Source organism: Chaetodon trifascialis, chromosome 8, assembly GCF_039877785.1.
Source record: "Chaetodon trifascialis isolate fChaTrf1 chromosome 8, fChaTrf1.hap1, whole genome shotgun sequence".
NCBI classification, from domain to species: domain Eukaryota; kingdom Metazoa; phylum Chordata; class Actinopteri; order Chaetodontiformes; family Chaetodontidae; genus Chaetodon; species Chaetodon trifascialis.
The window spans coordinates 25,513,896-25,531,603 of NC_092063.1; the positions used below are offsets into that span (position 1 = coordinate 25,513,896).

Genomic DNA, 17,708 nt, shown 5'->3' on the forward strand with positions numbered 1-17,708 from the left:
CTTTCAGCCCATAGAGGAGAAGGTCTAATAGTTTTGACTAACTTGCTCATTATGCACCCTATGATCTTGTTTGAAGTTAGAAACTTGCACAGTTTTACAAAATCCTGCCTCTACTATTCTAAAACTAATGATATCACACATCTGTGAGACCAGATGAAGTAGACTGGGAGCTGGTGAAGACTAAAACGGAAGTCTCAACATTATCTACCTCATCTGGAATCCATTTTATTACCTACTCATTTTATCTGCTCTAAGGTTGGATGTCACAGAGAAAAGAAGTGGAGATGCTTTTCCAATCACACTAAATTATGTAACTCACATAACACATTAATGTCTAATTCAATGGCTGGAACTGCCTCTCTTTGGTGAAGTATCTGATGTCAGATGGTAGTGATGATGATGATGATGCTGTAAGAATCAGTTGTGAAAAGCTTGTCCCAAACAGATGCAACTTAAATGCATATCTCCTCAAAATGTGAATGTCCTCATGATGTCCATAATAATGAATAGAACTCGAGCTGAGTCACAGTGTCCACGTCAGGTTTACCTTAATCTCTATGAATTTATTGCAGACAAACTTTAGAACGATTCTGCTCTGTCTGGTTCTGGCAGCTTCACAGCAGCAACTGAATGAGGTTTCAGCTTCTTAGCTATTAGCTTGCTCACCGCAAGACCTGCCTATATAACACTGTCTCTCACTCGCTCTTGCGTAGATAATGAAAGGTGGAGAAGTCATTGGGGTGACATTCAGCCATGAGCATATCATTCTGCTTGGTGTTGCCATTCTTTCTAGTATGATGATATGAGTCACTGGATGTTATCATTTTTGAGTCTGTTGGGGACTTAAATGGTTATGATAGCATCCCAGAACAAAAAATTTAATCAACAATATCACCAACTGACTTGTTAAAGAGATGCTTCTCCACAGGAAATCTTATTTTGAAAGGAGGCTTTAATATGTGTTTTGATGAATGATGGACTCTCATTGCCACTCAAAAATCACCTCTCACATTACAATACTCATGATTTAAAAACCAATCTGCCTTGTAAGTCGAGGATGTACTGGTTAATATGCACACATCAGCTATTTTGTTCATACCTCATTTATTTCAGTAGCCTCTCTGACAGAGGATTGCTTTGTCAGCTCTCAGCTGGAATCACATCGCAGTAGAGCTTCCTGGAAGGTTAACTCCAGCCTCCAAAGCAATGAACTTTATTGAAAGGGAATTCAAAGTATTATTAAAGAGGCAAAGAAAACAGGAGCAGTAGCTCTTCTAATCCAAAAGATAAACTGTTCTTATGAGAAAAAATATGTCAAACAAATAGTCAAACAATATGTCAAACAAATAGCCTTAAGTCTGCAAATCAGAAGAAATTTACCTAAAGAAGTTTTGGCTCTGGTGAAAGTTTTAGAAAAAAGACTTCTGCCAAGACACTAATAACGCACTGACATTAAAGGGGCATTAGACACACTTGCCCCATCTCCCCTCTGCTTTATAATAACTGCTAAGTTATTGTCAATTTATATTTCAAAATTTGAAATTTGCCAATGTCTGATACATTGACAAATTAAAGATTGTTATTACGATTGTTATTACTCAGCTGGCAGATAATACAGTCATCTTTGTTAAAAAAAATCTATGGTGTGAAACCATTAGACTTTTTCCAATGCCTCCAGCCTGATGTGAATTTATCTCAATGTGAATTAATGTCAATCCATGAGTGTCCCCTACCGAGGTACCAAGGAATCCCGATTAAATCTTCAGTGAAGTATCTGGTGAGACAGCTGTCAACTGAAAAGAGAAAGAAAGTGAAAGACTAAATGAGCCAAACAAACCTGAAGACTGTTAGTCCAAACTTAGTTCATGGTTGCATCAGTGTTGGGCTAGCACACTATCAAATGAACACACTGCAGTTGCAGCAAGAAAACTAACCAGCACTAAACGACAGTTACTGACATAAACCACCACGTTCTGAACACATGCACACAAACACTGATGTTACAAAGGAACATCTGCATTTTGGATATATATAAATATAAAACAGCAAACTTAAACATGACTGGAAAGAAGGGCCATTGCTAGGTCCAGCTTTCAGCAAAGCATGTGTGTGTGTGTGTGTGTGTGTGTGTGTGTGTGTGTGTGTGTGTGTGTGTGTGTGTGTGTGTGCATGCGCGCTCCAGGTGGTGGTGACACCTGTGGGACACAGCTGACACAGGAGCTGCTCAGACCCCTGCAGACAGAGCTGTGTCATCTCATGAAGCCTGTCCTGACCCATCATAAGGTCAGAGAACACTGCCACGGACACCAGCTGAACGGCGACTGGATGTTCTGGCATTGAAAATGAAAGTTGGTGTTATGTGCTCAGTATGTCCAGTGTCTATGTTTATACATAATGCAAACTTGTTAATAATTTGTTCCTCCCCAGTGACAGAAAAAGAGTGAACAGACAGCAGTGACTCTGTCTGCAGGACTTTCAGCATTAACACTTGATGTTTGTGGCTGGCTGCACTTTTATTCCACACAGCAGTGTTTTGTGGGGAGCAGCAGAGAGACAGCAGGAATCACTTTTTCTCTTTCATTCCAGAGGGAAGGCTCCTGCTCCCATAATGTACAATACATTAACTGACAGCAATGCAGGTGGACGCCCCCCTGGTGTCCTGGATTGTGGACTACCTGACTGGCAGACCACAGTATGTGTGCCTGCAACACTGTGTGTCAGACAGAGTGGTCAGCATCACTGGGCCCCCGCAGGGGACTGTCCTCTCTCCCTTCCTCTTCACCCTCTACACCACGGACTTCAACTACTGCACAGAGACCTGCCACCTTCAGAAGTTTTCTGATGACTCTGCGATAGTTGGATGTATCAGCAAGGGCGATGAGGATGAGTACAGGGCTGCTGTGGACAACTTTGTTACATGGTTTGAACAGGACCATCTGCAACTAAACGTGGTAAAGACCAAGGAACTGGTAGTGGACCTGAGGAGAACCAAGACACCAGTGACTCCTGTTTCCATCCAGGGGTCAGTGTGGATATTGTGGAGTATTACAAGTACCTGGGGTACATATTGACAATAAACTGGACTGAGCAAAGAACACTGACGCTCTCTACAGGAAGAGTCGTCTCTATTTCCTGAGGCCACTGAGGTCCTTCAACATCTGCCGGACTATGCTCAGGATTTTCTATGAGTCTGTGGTGGCAAGTGCTATTCTCTATGCTGTTGCATGCTGGGGCAGCAGGCTGAGGATGGCAGACGCCAACAGACTCAACAAACTGATCTGCAAGGCCAGTGACGTTGTGGGGATGGAGTGTGACTCTCTGACGGTGGTGTCAGAGAGGAGGATGCTGAAGAAGCTACGGACTATCTTGGACAATGTCTCACACCCACTTCATGATGTGCTGGCCAGGCACAGGAGTACGTTCAGTGAGAGACTCATCCCACCAAAACTCAGGACTGAACGCTACAGGAAATCATTCCTGCCTGTGGCCATCAACCTACACAACTCCTCCCTCTGAATGGCCCTTTCACTGCCTGTTCTCATATATATTTTCCAATTTCAATTTTGCACATCCAATGTTATATCATTATATCCAATGTTTTATTGTGTATATTTTGTTATATATGTATATATTCTCAGTATAAATATTTTGTTCTTTTTATATTTTATATTTTTATCAATAAAGGAATCCTGAATCCTGAACATTTACAACAGTGGCGTAAAGTTACTCATCAAGTACTGTACTTTACTACAATTTCAAGGTCCTCTGCTACTTTCTTCTTCTATGTTTCAGAGGCGAATTTTATTCTTTCTACTCCACTACATTTAAAACAAGCTACTTTGCAGACTCAGATATTAATAACGCAAAACACAATGAACCAATAAATTATGTTGACAAGATGATCCCCAGGGTGAAATTCACAATCAAAAATTTAAATTCAATAATATAATAGACATTATTCTGAAATATTCTGCATAATGAATACTTTACTTTATGTACTGCAAGGATATATTCATGCTAATGCTTTTGTGCTTGTATTTCGGTCAAACTTTGGTTGAACTTTGGAGTATTTCTACACTGTGGTATTGTTGCTTTGACTTCAGTAAAAGATCTGAGTACTGAGTACACCACTCATTTACACTATGTGTGCAGTAATATTTTTCTCATGCTTCTATAAATAAAATAAGGCTTTATTGATCCAACACTGGGGAAATTAAGTTATTACAGCCAGCAAGTATTACAAAAAGCTAAATCAGTGGCATAGAAGGGTCACGATAAAAAAGTATACAGGATACAGAATAGAAAAGCAACTATGAACATGTACATTATGTATGTATTCCACTGCAGAAGCAGACCACGTCAGAGACCCAGAGGAGACCGGGTCCTGACTCCAGTCCAGCCTGTTGCTGCTGGAGAGAACTGAGAGAGGTAAAGAAAGACGACACAGTGTTCACTGAAGGACATAAATACACACTGAAGCCAGTGTTTCCCAAACATTTTCATGAGGTTGGATTTACAGATGTGAGAGTGCACACCTACAGTCAGTGTTTAGACATTAGCTGATCTGTTATTTAGTCTCTGTAGTCCAGTACAGAACCTGGAATGAAATACTGACTGTGGACTTCAAGTGTAAACTCCCCTCTTAAATTTGTGGGTATTTTTTACATCTCAGGAAACTTCAAAAAACTGTTGTCAGTGAACACAATCTGTTTGCAAAGGACTGAATTCTGTTCTTATTAATGTTTTACACAGAGCCCAAACTTTTTCGGAATCAGTGTTGTCGTTTAAAGACCAAGTATATTGTATTCTCCACCTCCACCTGACACTTTGAGACTTGAAAGCTTTATTGTCTTATAGGAGGTTTTCCTCACCACTGTCTCTGTCTCAGCTCTATATGGAAACTGTCCTGCGACAACTTCTGCTGTGATTTGGTGCTACAGTATATGAATAAAACTGAACTGAACTGAATTATATTTTGTATGATAATTGTTGTTTGTTGTTGTTGTTGTTGTTTGTTTGTTTTATTAATGTCTTGTTTATTGAATGATGTAGCTTAAATACATTTAGCTCAACCTTTAGCTCAACATGTACAGCAGTAAAATGCAGCATTAATATGAATCCAGAAACATCAGAAATAATAATAAAACACTGACAGGGACAGTTTTATTGCACAATGAGTACTTTTTTTTTAAGACTTTTCAATCATACAGCAGATCATTTTTGCTTTATTTAGACAGTGACAGCTGGAGAGAGACAGGACAGGCAGGCAGGGGACGACATGCAGCACAGGACACAGGATGGGACTGAACCCAGGTTGCTGGGTGAGGACTCACTGTGATACATGTTACATGCTCCACCAGATGAGCTGCCAGGGTGCCCCACTTTAAGTACAGTTTGCTGATAATACCTACCTACTTTTAAGCAGGTCGTTTACTTGCAATGGAGTATTTTCACAGTGTGGTATTAGAACTTTTACTTGAGTAAAGGATCTGAATACTTCACTTGGCACTAATGCTTAAATGATCAAATTATTTCATTTGCAACTGGATCTTCTTTTGTATATCTTTTATTAACAGCAGTCAATAATACAGCTCAATCTTCAAATAAAAAGCAAGTAATTCCCACCAAAATGTAATTTTATGTGACAACCCCCCACCCCCCATACCCCATCATGATCATATACATTCAGCAGAGAATCAAACTGCACAACAACCAACCATGAATGGTACTCATGTTGAATAAAGGAATGGTGTACATACAGTACTCAAAGGCAGGTCCAGCAGCAGCAGAAATGGTAGAATGGCCAAACAGTGAAGCATGACATCACATTCAGCTGAACTCAGGAGGGAGTGAGTCTCATGGTCTGATGAGGACCTGCTTTTTGGGCACAATCCTCCCATTCAGTGTTGGATACATGACCAATACATGCTGCACATATTCAAATTCCTCCTGTTGTTGTGATCACAGCCATCATTTATCTAATGAAGTATTTACTGGTGCAGGGTGCTTCTGCATTGTCTTGTGCAAAGATCACTTTGCAACTCATCACAGACATTCTTCAGATACAAAATTTCAAAGGGGAGAAATCTAAAGCTTTACGTGATAAAAACTAATACAACCCTGATTCCAAAAAAGTTCAGGCTTAAATAAGAACAGAATGCAATCACTCACAAATGAGCTCATGTACAAATCTCCTTTATCCAATCATGTGTTCACAAAGTGGTGAACCTCTCTCCATCCTTGCTTGTGAATGACTTTTCCAGACTTTGAGTCTTTCCAGGATGCTCCTTTCATACCCAATCATGGTACCATCACCTGTTACAATCAACCTGTTTACCTGTGGAATGTTCCAAACAGGTGTTTTTGGAGCATTCCACATCTTTCCTAGTCTTTAGTTCCTCCTGTCCCAACCTATTTGTTTCAAATTCAGAATAAGAATATATTTACAAAAATCAATGAAGCTGATGAGATCAAACATTAAACGTCTGTACTGTTTTTAATTGAGTATATGTCAGAACAGATTAGCAAGTTATCACGTTCTCATTTCAGTTATGTGACCCAACTTTTTTTGGAATTGGATTTCGAAATAAACAACCACAAGTGTCGATGTTTGTGAAGATTCTCAGTCATACAGGTCATGGTTACCCATGGAGGGTTGAATCCAGGCTAACTGGGCTTGGTTGTAGAAACCTGAAAACATTTCGCCTCATCGAGGCAGATGGCCGCCCACCCAGAGCCTGGTTCTACCTGAGGTTTCTGTTTGTTAAAAGGAAGTTTTTCCTCGCCGTGCTTGCTCATGGGGGAATTGTTGGGTCTCTGTAGATAAAAGAGCTCGGCTCTATATGGAAAGTGTCCTGAGACAACTTCTGTTGTGATTTGGTGCTATACAAATAAAAATTTATTTGAATTGAATTATCTAAGCAGCTTCCCAACAGTCAGTCAGAACTGATGGATGAGAGGCGACACATCTCAAGTTTCAATAACCAAGTCCAGTTGGCCTGGATTCAACGCTCCTCGGATAACCCCGAGCGTCATTTCAGTGGCAAGGGAGCAGCTGTTGAGAAAGAAAAAAAAAAAAATCAATAAATTGTCAGCTTTTTTTCGTCAGATGAGCGACTTGCTGTTGATCCGCTGTTTCCTCTCAACAATTTAGTCCATGCAACTTAAGTTTGGCACAGAAGGGAGCAGAAAGTTTGGTACAAAAGCAAATTATTCAAAGGAATAATGCCCCATCTAACTAGAAACTACAACAGAAAAATGCAATAAAAGATACTTGTTCTACTTATCAAAGTATGTACATGTTTTTTTATGATTCACAAAACATACAACAATTTTATATGTACACACCACTTCAAGTGTCATCAAATTCAAAAATCAAAACATTACAAGAACAAACAACAAAAGAAAAACAAATGAGTACATGGTGAGAGAAAGTCTGCACACTGTTAATCATCAAAAACATCAATTATGTCTTTTATCATGCTGGTTTATTTCTGTAAATTGGAATATTAGTAAGTATGTGATCGTTTATGGTCACTCTCTTTTAGTTAAGAGAATATAATGGGATGTAGAGAAAAACAGTGAGACTGCCCTTTGGATACACATGTGAGGATTCAGATCCATTTCATCTCCAAATGACAAAGTCTGGAGACAAAGATAGACGTGATGAAACAATGAAACATATGCATAGAAAAAGGGAAAAATCAGCCTTGTGTTGTTTCAGTCTCCTAAAATGCTTGAAGGGATGATCAAGCCTTGGCCTTGGAAAAGCAGATCATTTAAGCTGATGAACTAATGGACTGAGGGCTTCAGACAAAGCTCCTTTCATTTGGAATGGGTGGATATAATCATAACCACCTTGGTCACAGGATGTACCTTTAACATGGTTAAATGTGATATGGAAAGAGAAAACCTAACCCTCAAATCACTGAATCTTTGAATGCACATTTTTTTCACTCACAAAGTTGCGCTTTGGGCCATCTATAGGTCTTCTTTTGTAAAATTACACCATCCCCATTAGATGATAACAGACACCACCATCTGTGGACGAACCAGCTTTCACACGACTTATACAATCAATGTGGAATCCCCAACTTTGGGCGCAACTCTAATTAACGTATAGAAGAGAGCTCTACGCCTTGTGGTTTCTGGGTAAGCCGCTCTCTCTGCTTGTTGCTACAGTGTCTGAAGGCTGTTGCCATGCTTCATCACTGTAGACTAAACAATGATGGTCTTCTTTCTCAGCACCGCTGAGTTGCCTTTCACAAGCTGTGGATGCTCAGGCAACTGACAAGATGCTGTCAGGCAATGCTCGTATGCATATGTGTGAGGTGCCAATATCTATTTCTTTGCACCTCAAAGGAAACACAACGTTTATATCAGTGGCTGTTTGGTTGTCTGAAACATTGGCATGAATTGTTTGTTTTCCCAGAGTAGCTTAACACCACCAGTCCCCCCCCCCCCCCACTGGACAAATTAAAGTGACTACTGATCAAAACAGTGGGAGGCAGGGCAAAAAGAGGGAGCGGCAAAGAGAATGGATGAAGGAGAGGATGAGGACAGGTGAGAGAGAAAGAGAGCCACGGTGGAGCTGGTGGCATGTTGTCCTGCCTTGCACAGGTGGTGGTGGTGGGGTTGGGTTGTTGCTGTCAGCTCTGGGCTCTGACTCAGGACCTGGCTGTGGCTTCAGCTGGCTCATTTCTCTCGGTAGTACAGCAGGTACATCTTCAGAGGCTCAGGCAGCGGCAGGCCCAGTATCCTCTCTCTGAGGACGTTCACAGCTGGCTGGGGTCGGAGCAGCTCCCCGGTCTCCTTCTCCTCCTCCTCCTCTTGCTCCTCCTCTTCGTCCTCTTCCTCCACTGTCTCCTCCTCTTCCACCACCCCTCCTGCTCCCCTCCCTGCCCTCCTGCTCCCTCTCATCTGCCGTCTCACCTCCCTCTCTCCTGCCTCCTCCTCATCCTCTGCTCTTCCTCCCTGGTTGTTGTTGCTGTCCAGAGCAGCGGGGCCGATACCGCTGCTGGCCACCACCTGACGAGTGGCCAGGACGAGGGCGTTGCAGGGGCGCCGGTGGACGCGTCGGCGTTTGAAGCGAGGGCCATACTTATGGAGCCCGGCCACTGCTAGACCCCTGCCCACGCTGAATGAGGAGCCTCGGCCACGCGATTGGCTGTCTCCTCCATCCGTGGTCACTCTGAGGGTGTGGCGGATGCAGATACGAGCCAACTCCTGTAACGTCCGTACCTCATACTTGGCTGCAAAATTGAGAACCGTGAGAAAATAGGATGATAAAGAAAACAGTGAGATGAACAAGGGGAGAAAGACAACAAAAGCAAAGAGTTAGACACATTCTCTATGGATACAAATTCAAAATAAGTTAATTTTGGACTTCAGACAAAGGTCTAAATCAGACTCACGTAGTGGGACAATCTTGGGTTTGCCATTCGTGCTGTGTTTAGGCAGCACCAGAGGAGCGAAGGACACAGAGATGATCTTTTTGGTCTCCCAGCTGTTCGGCCCTGTGCGGGTGATCTTTGTCAGCTGCAGAAAATACAGAAGGATGTAATCACAGGTTGTTTATCCTTGTACATTTTTGTGTGTAGCATTACTTTCTCTGCTGATTTAACTCAGGAACTTCAGCAAACTGCTTTCTAAATTGTTTCAAAAGCAGACATCCAACGTTGGAAAACCACTTTTTTTTTAAGGTCATCACCAAGAAAACTACATTTTTTGATGGTGCAAATCAGTCACGTTCCAGAAATATTGAAGATGTTGAGAATCATTTTACGAAGTGCTGAGCATGCAATATAACAAATATTAGTCAAAGCTAATATGATACTAACATTTCCAGACACTCAATCAAGAGGCAGACACGTTAATATGGACAAGATGATGACAGTAAGATAAAAGACTGTGCAGTAACACTTAACATTTCATTTTACACTTAGTAAACATTTAATAAATGTAACAGACGAGTTGTAAGCAGATATAAGGACAACATGTGTTCATTTATGCACAGTGTTTGTTAACAATCTAAATTTATATTATTATTACACCTACTCATCACACATTTATACATCAGCCTCCACTCATTGGTGCCCACAGGAGGAGTTAGAGTTGTTGACAAATACAAACACTTACATGTGCTAATAACTATATCATACTGTGTTAAAACTGTTAAAAAAAAACATTTATTCAATGTTTTGATCCAGCCTATGAAGGCCAAATGAGGGACCTCTAGTAAAGTGTTGCAGAATATGCAGATTTTAACCATCCTGACTGTCTCAAGGAAAACACCAACCTTTTCCTCCAGAGGCATCACGAGGATGCCTCCCACCTTGAGCAGGTTCTTCATGTAGTCCTCGTGCTCCTTCTGCACCCCGGCGCCGCAGTACACCCTGTCATACTGACGGCTCTCTGGAGGAATCTCCAGGCAGTTACCCACAACGAAGGACGGCTCACAGAACTCAAACCTGGAGCGCAGCACAGGGATAAAGGGTGAGAAATGCACACAAGAAGAAAACAAGAAAATGTCCCTGACACACTTGAACGCCTACTTGTCAAAGCTGTCGCTGGTTTTGATGAAGGAGTCGAGCTTCTGGTAGGCATACTCAATCACATCGGCATGTAACTCGATTCCATGATTCACTCCAAGCGGCCCTGGAACAGTTAACACACCACAGTTCACACTTTTAAACGAAGCAGATTTACATGGACGCAAAGATGTGCCATGAGGCTGTTAATCTCCACATCAACCTCAGACTGCAGTGTGTGACTGTGCTCTTAGTCTGTGCTGTGACTTCAGCTGCAGTAATACAGGCCAGTCAGAACATCAATACACCTGAATCACAGTTCTTTGAATGTGAGCTGCATAGTTATTCAACGTCTGGATTTTTCCATTTCTATTAGGAAACATGTGCAGCCATGTTTGCCCAGGTAAAAGATATTTCTATATTTCAGACATATTTTATCTTTTGAGACATTCTGAAGCTTTTGTGCTTTGCCTCATACTTACACACTGCTGCACTTCTTTTATAATGTTGTATTTTACTTGACTGTATGCATTCGATGGAATCTATTTTAAGAAATTATTCTATGCTGTGATTTGACGCTTTATCTTTTTTTCATCCTCATTCTACTCTATTTTCACTTATTTTTCATTATTTCATTCTGTGGTTTTATGCATCGTCTTTATCTTATTTTCCTTTTTAATGATTATCAGGTGGGTTTTATTCTCCATCTTATTTTACATGCATCTGCTTTTATTCTATTCTGTCTTTTTAAGACAGTGCTTTGTAAAGCACTCACTTGGTGCATGTGATTTCTTTCTTGGAAAACACTTTGAGCTGTAATTCCTGTATGAAAGGTGCTATACAAATACAGTTTATTGTTATTATTATTATTATTATTATTATTATTATTATTATTATTAACCCATGCTTTTCTGTCTTCACAACAACAATATTGGAATCCATACTACACTTCCTATGCAGCTCAGCCAAACAGCTGCAGCGTGTTTTCAAAAAAGACAAAGCACAGGGAGCACACCTCTTCAGTGTTAGCACTCCAATGGACTTTACAATGCAATATCAAATTTTAGTCATTAGCTTTCAGGCACCTGAGTGCATTTGTAAGCTGTTGTGTCCATGCAGAAACATAAAGGTCTGTGGGGCAACTGAGTGTTGAGTGGATGTTCCCAGATCTCCACTGAAAATGGAGAAATGGAGAGTGAGCTTGGAATAGTTAGCCTCTCACTATTGGATCATCCAATTTACTACAATTTTTTAAATGTCTGGGGGCTCCTCACTTTGCTTATTTGAAGTTCTGCTTTTTTAAATGTTCCTTCCATTGTTGTAAATGCTGTTTTATTGCTTCTTGCTATCCTGCCTGTTTAATATGTCACGATGAATGCTTTACAATGAGAAGCACTTGAGAACCCTTGCGTTGAAAAGTGCAGCATGAAAAAAATCTTTACTCACTTCCTACAGCTATGACAAACTGTGGAACACTACAAGCTCTCTGCAACGGTATCTTGGCTAAATGACTAAAATAAAAAATATGAAGCATCTAATGAAAACAATCAGACGAAGGTGTGATGTGTATCCAGGCAGGAGGACAAAGCACAGGATGCCTCACAGTAATAGGCCAGCAGAGCAGTTGTGTCACTGACCATCAGAGCCACAGAAGTGCTTCACTGGGTTTATTGCTGATGGCTTTCATGTTTACTCTGAGATACCAGAACAATAATAAAGGCACTACATGCTGAACTGCGCCAGTAAACCACATACCCAATATGAGGCCAACCATGGTGCTGAGGTAGCCAGTCCCACTGCCAAGGTTGAGGAAGGAGAGGCCAGGGTGGAGATCCAAAGCCTCCATCACCTCAGAATAGATACATGGAGCAGACAGATGGATATTTCCATGCCGCCATGCTAAGTCCTAACAACAACAACAACAATAGTATACATTAACCAGCTTTCTTTATACCCACAAGTCCTTCAGAATATCAATCTCCTGAAACCTAAAAACATGATAAATATTGAGTTAACAAAGAAAAAACAACTTTTCATCCACCAGCATTTTACTTCAAACACTGTTATCATGTATGTTGTAAATTTTTTTGGACCCTTTCACTTTGCTCACCTTGTAAGCGTTATCCCGGTATTCATCCAGGTAATAGTCAGCCCGGTCGATCGCTCGAAAGGCCCGCTCCACCAGATCCGAGCGGATGTAGTAAGCCTCTTTCAGGTTGTCGATCAAGTCATCATTGTCCTCACCGGCACTCACAGCTCCACCCATCTTGACTGGAGGCAAAGAGAAACAGGTGGTCTACTATCCCACATGATAATCTGACAACTGTTCCGTGATCTACAGAAGAACTTTCCTGTCTTTAGTAAAGTCTTTACTGTAGACTAGACTTGTACTGCTCTGCACTACACTTGAATTATCACCCACTGTTATCACCATGAGTGAGGGGAAATCTACAGAGCTCATGTCCTCCTGTTGAAAAGACAAAAGACAAACTAAACGTTTTTTAAGTCTGTCCTTTTGTCATAACGTGGATAAACTCCTGGACAATAACACATGTGTCTGATTTGACAGCACAAGTTGGTGTTTATTTACTCCAAGTGCATCAACCACTAGTCTCTGAGACTGTGTTCACAAATAAAGCTGACCCAACCAAATTTAGAGGCCTAATTGGAGCCTGTGGCGGCAGAACAGAGCTGAAGGTGTGAATGCTGCAGCAGCAGTGGTTCAGAGTGGTGTTAAAAACAACACCAGAGGGCAATGCCAAAGGACAAGAGATCACAGGGTGCACCGGCTGCCAAATGCTGGCCACAGTCATGAGGCTATAAAAGAACAAAGGACCATGTGCATTTAAATATCACTGCTTTTGATGCCCCTTGATCTGATCTGCACAGTCCTGTGCTGAAAGGGAACAAACAGCCGTTGTTGCATCAAAACGTATGAAGCAGCCATTCTCAGGGCAGATAATCCGGAAGGAGACGTTTCGCTTTGAATATGATCGGGAACGGCTTCTTTAGGACGTTAGCGCACATGGCCGCTAGAGGGAAACCTATTCTCTAACACACGAAGTGGTTTAGTAGGCTAGTAGGGTACACACTTCCTGCAGAACACTGTCATTTGATCTCCACAATTCATGCGCCGATTCACTGAATTAGCTAAAACGTCCATTAATTCCTTTCCATGTTTTTAAGAAGAGGCAGGATTAACGCCATGACCTGGAAGTCCAGCAGGTTTCATCTCATCGCATATGTTACATCCACCGCCTGCACTCTGGAGCCGCTGCTGTTTGCGCCACTCAGCTGATCCAGTTTCTGCTAAACACCACAGCTCGAGCTGTTATCACCGAGCGTAAACAACACGAGCTAACTGACGTCTACAGCAGACTGTCATACGGTACCAAGGTGAACACACACAAACAAGCGCATTCTCGCCTTCACTGGAATAGTCGAAAGATGGAGCGAAGGAAGCCCGGCTGAGTGCTGCTGGTTCCGGACAAACCGCGGGCTCTCACTGCGCTCCACCCGCAGCCCTAACCAACCTAATGCTGTACCTTCTCCAAAACGCCGACTGCTATTCTCTGGCTTTGCGTTTTCCTTGTGCTCAGCCTTCTGTTGTAGGGGGACCCCGTAAGAAACACACTGCTGGATGTAAACATTCGGCCAGCTGACGCGCTGACGTCAGACGTAATGTACGCAAAAGAACGGCCGGAGGAGGATGGCCTACATTTTCCTCACGGGACAGGGGGGCTGGATCAGAGGACATGAGGTGGAAAGCAACAGAGAGTGCAACGACTGAAGTCTATCAACGACTGAAGAACGGTGCTAATAATAATAATAATAATAATAATAATAATAATAATAATAATAATAATAATAATAATAATAATAATAAAACATTTACTGTGCGTCTTTATCGCGGTTATTTTGATCACGTGACTCAGCCAATTAGCCCTGAGCCGTTTATCTGTCTTAGCTTTAATTGAATGAGCCCTTGTGTTTATTTCTGATGGGTCTTCACAGGGCCAATGACCTACACTAAGTAATGGTACACTACAGGCCTTCTTCAATGAGCATGCTTTGACGTGTCACTGTAGGAAAAGCTCACTCAGTTTCAGGTCCTGGTACTGTGCGTGCTGGCTCACTGCCACACTGTCCTGACCTCCGGAGACACTTGAATATAAGTGTAAGCAGAGGTCAGCCATGTGATTAGTAGCACATGTGATGTTTCTACTTTGACCAGTCAAAATGTCTTGTGTGGAAAGGGTACACTGTCCAGATCACAAGAAAAACAACAACACATGAAATAAATTAGGTGTTGATTAAGCTGCATGGCCTTTTCGAGGCTGTTTGTGATGCTGAATTGGATTACATATCGTAATGTTTGCCCCTCCACATGCTATGCAAATGAAGTGCATATTACCTGCTGTATGGCTATTATAATGTAGACTACATGGTTTTCTGGTCCCTTTAAATGTAGCACAAGCATTCCTGTCCTCGAGTTAGTGTAGATAATGGTATATCTCTATAAAACATTGTGAGCTCCCGAACCAAGGCCAGGGGCAGATTAACCTGAGGACCTGGGCCCATGCTGACCCCCCGTCTCGAAAATTTGTACTGTTTTTTTCACTTCACAACAATGAAATTGTAATAATGAAGGTCTTCAAACAGCATTTTGACACAAGGCCCTTTTCAAAGCAGGCCCTCAAGATGCAGTAGTAAGGCAGGCCCACCTGAAGGCTGCCCTCTCATGTGTTTTTCATGTGGGTCAGTTGCTTGGCCAATCTGTCACTTTGGTCCAGACTGAAATATCTGAATAATTATTGAATGGATTGATTCAGGGACCTTCAAGGTTCCCAGAGGATGTACCCAAATAACTTTGGTCATCGTCTCATGTTTCATCTAGTGTCCTCATTAGGTCAAAATTTCAGGCTGTTCAGTTCTTTGGTTTATGACTAAATATCCTGTGTCCTGTTAACAGTTAACCGTGAACACATCAGAAAACATTATACCTGCCTTACATCCTGTTAGCATGCTGATGTTAGCATCTAGCTCCACTGTGCATGAGCACAGCCTCATGGAGGTGCTAGCATGGCAGTATGGCATGCATTTCTTGTTTGTTTGTTTTGCCTTTTCTGATGGTGTCAACAAAGTTAGCAATTCATAGACATGGATTTTGTTCATTTTTAGTTAGTAACTGCATTTCTAAAACTAAAGATTCTTCTTCTAAAAATGTGAATTTGTCATTATTAAAATAAAGGCGAAGTTGTGGGTATTATTAGGTTCACAGGAAAAAGGTTTGTGCCACCACTAGTTCAATTTAATTGGAAATGAATTACTTTACATTTACTTTCAAGAATATTCATGCCAAGCTGATACTTTATCAGCAGTCATTGTCGCCAGGGATTCATCACTATTTTTTTTTCAAAACCATATCAGGACATCCTCAGAAATGTGACATGGTTTAAGATTTTGCAAGTAAGGAGGCTATCATCTGTCATTTCAGTAATGTTTGCGATGGGAAAAACTTTTTCACAGATTAATGTTTTTGCTGTTTTTCTTTCTTGCTGATGAACCGCTGTGATATAAACTGTGATGTATACGTTGTGAACTGACACTGTATAGTCAGCTGTGTGTAAATGAAGTGTGGGTTTCTGGCTCTGTTCCAGTTTTTCTCAACATTTTCTGAAACGTGTTGTGTTCTTAGAGCAGCATTGAGGCTCTGTTCTCCCCCTGTCTCTGTAACCACCCAAACACATCACATGTAGTAAACTTTGACAGGTTGTGTATGTTCATGAGCTGTCGGCTGTCTCTAATCTCTGCCTGGTTCATATTCAGGACCTGTGAAATGTTGACACACCTAAACAACATGAAATCAGCTGCACTAAAATTTGCGAATGAAGACATTACAGATGAAATAACCATGTTATGACATCTGAATGTTTTGCAGATTTGTAAATGACAAATGAAAATCAGTGGAATTCATTTTGACTGAATGAGACTGTGAACGCATCAGTGGCCCAGTGGCAGATATCTGAACATAACCATTTGGATTGTCTTTCAAAGACATGCACCCACTGATTCACACGCTGATCTGAGAGAAACTGTAAGGCAAAATTTCTGTTATAAATGCTCATTATTAGTGGGTTACACAATATGTTGGTTCACTATATGATCCAGCAGATGTCAGTACTGTTCAACATAAAACTACATGTAATGTTAACGGCACACTAAAGTCCCCCATTTTGTTCACCTAGGAGGAAGGCAGAGTGTTTAGATGAGCACCTGGCCATGTGTACTGTGTGTCAGTGCATATGATGCATACATCTCATAAACACACACGCACACACACACTTGTCTTTCTTTACTTGTGAAGGCTCAAGTAAACCTTAACCATCACAACCAACCCTTAACCTAATCCTGACTTCAAATAGTCTAATCTCTTATTCTAACCTCAACCAAGTCTTAATGTTACAACCCTTTACCGAAGTGAGGACGAGCAAAATGTCCTCACTCCTGAGGTCTCAAACTCCAGTTGGTCCTCACAAAGAGACATACATGAGCACACAAACACACACACTGATTCGAGTCATACTTGTCTACTATGATTCTTTATTTGTGTTTTTCATAGAGAACATTTAAAATGGTTCATACCCTCACAATAACTGACATCACTTCTCTGGTTTATAACACTGACACAGGAACAGGGGAACATGTACACAAGTACACAAACACACAGTCACAAATTCGGCGCATCTACAGTGTTTTACTTCCCAAACAAACCAAAAAAAAAAACCGGAACAAAAACAAAACAAACAAACAAAAAAAACCATGAGACCCCGAGGACACACAGCCAAGGCCTGTCCCACTTTACAAAATGGTGCAGTAGCAAAGTAATGACCACATCTACAAAAGTAACAAAAATGACCATACAATCTATCGTTGTGGAAGTGCTTGTAATTTTGGAAGTTTTGTACTTTTTTAAAAGGATATCAATATCAATGCCTAGAAAATCACCAGTAAAAATAGCTCATCTCTGTAAAAATGTGCTAGCAGGACAACCCTTGGCTGTGGAGTTTTTTTTTTCTTTGTCACAAACAAACTTTTTTAATTTTTTTTTATTTACCATTTTCAACTTGTCTTCAATACAACAACAATAACACTGTTTCTTCTTAATACAAATATGTA

General features: G+C 41.2%; 1 protein-coding gene across 2 annotated transcripts in view; it reads right to left on the reverse strand.

Moving 5' to 3' along the window:
• LOC139335497 (protein-L-isoaspartate O-methyltransferase domain-containing protein 2-like) overlaps positions 1-14,188 on the reverse strand; it is a 66,762-nt gene extending 52,574 nt beyond the window's left edge. The window contains exons 1-7 of one of the 2 annotated variants that reach the window (XR_011602422.1): positions 14,075-14,188; positions 12,640-12,800; positions 12,285-12,435; positions 10,554-10,656; positions 10,298-10,469; positions 9,414-9,537; positions 6,316-9,251 (exon numbers count right to left, since the gene is read on the reverse strand). Coding sequence is in view for 1 of the 2 variants with exons in the window: in XM_070969123.1 (XP_070825224.1) it covers positions 8,695-9,251; positions 9,414-9,537; positions 10,298-10,469; positions 10,554-10,656; positions 12,285-12,435; positions 12,640-12,795 (1,263 nt within the window). In the remaining variant the exon portion in view is untranslated. Of the gene's footprint in view, positions 1-5,215; positions 9,252-9,413; positions 9,538-10,297; positions 10,470-10,553; positions 10,657-12,284; positions 12,436-12,639; positions 12,801-14,074 lie in introns of those variants that run through there. The other variant, XM_070969123.1, reaches the window with a different exon arrangement.
• Between the last annotated feature and the right edge of the window lie 3,520 nt (positions 14,189-17,708).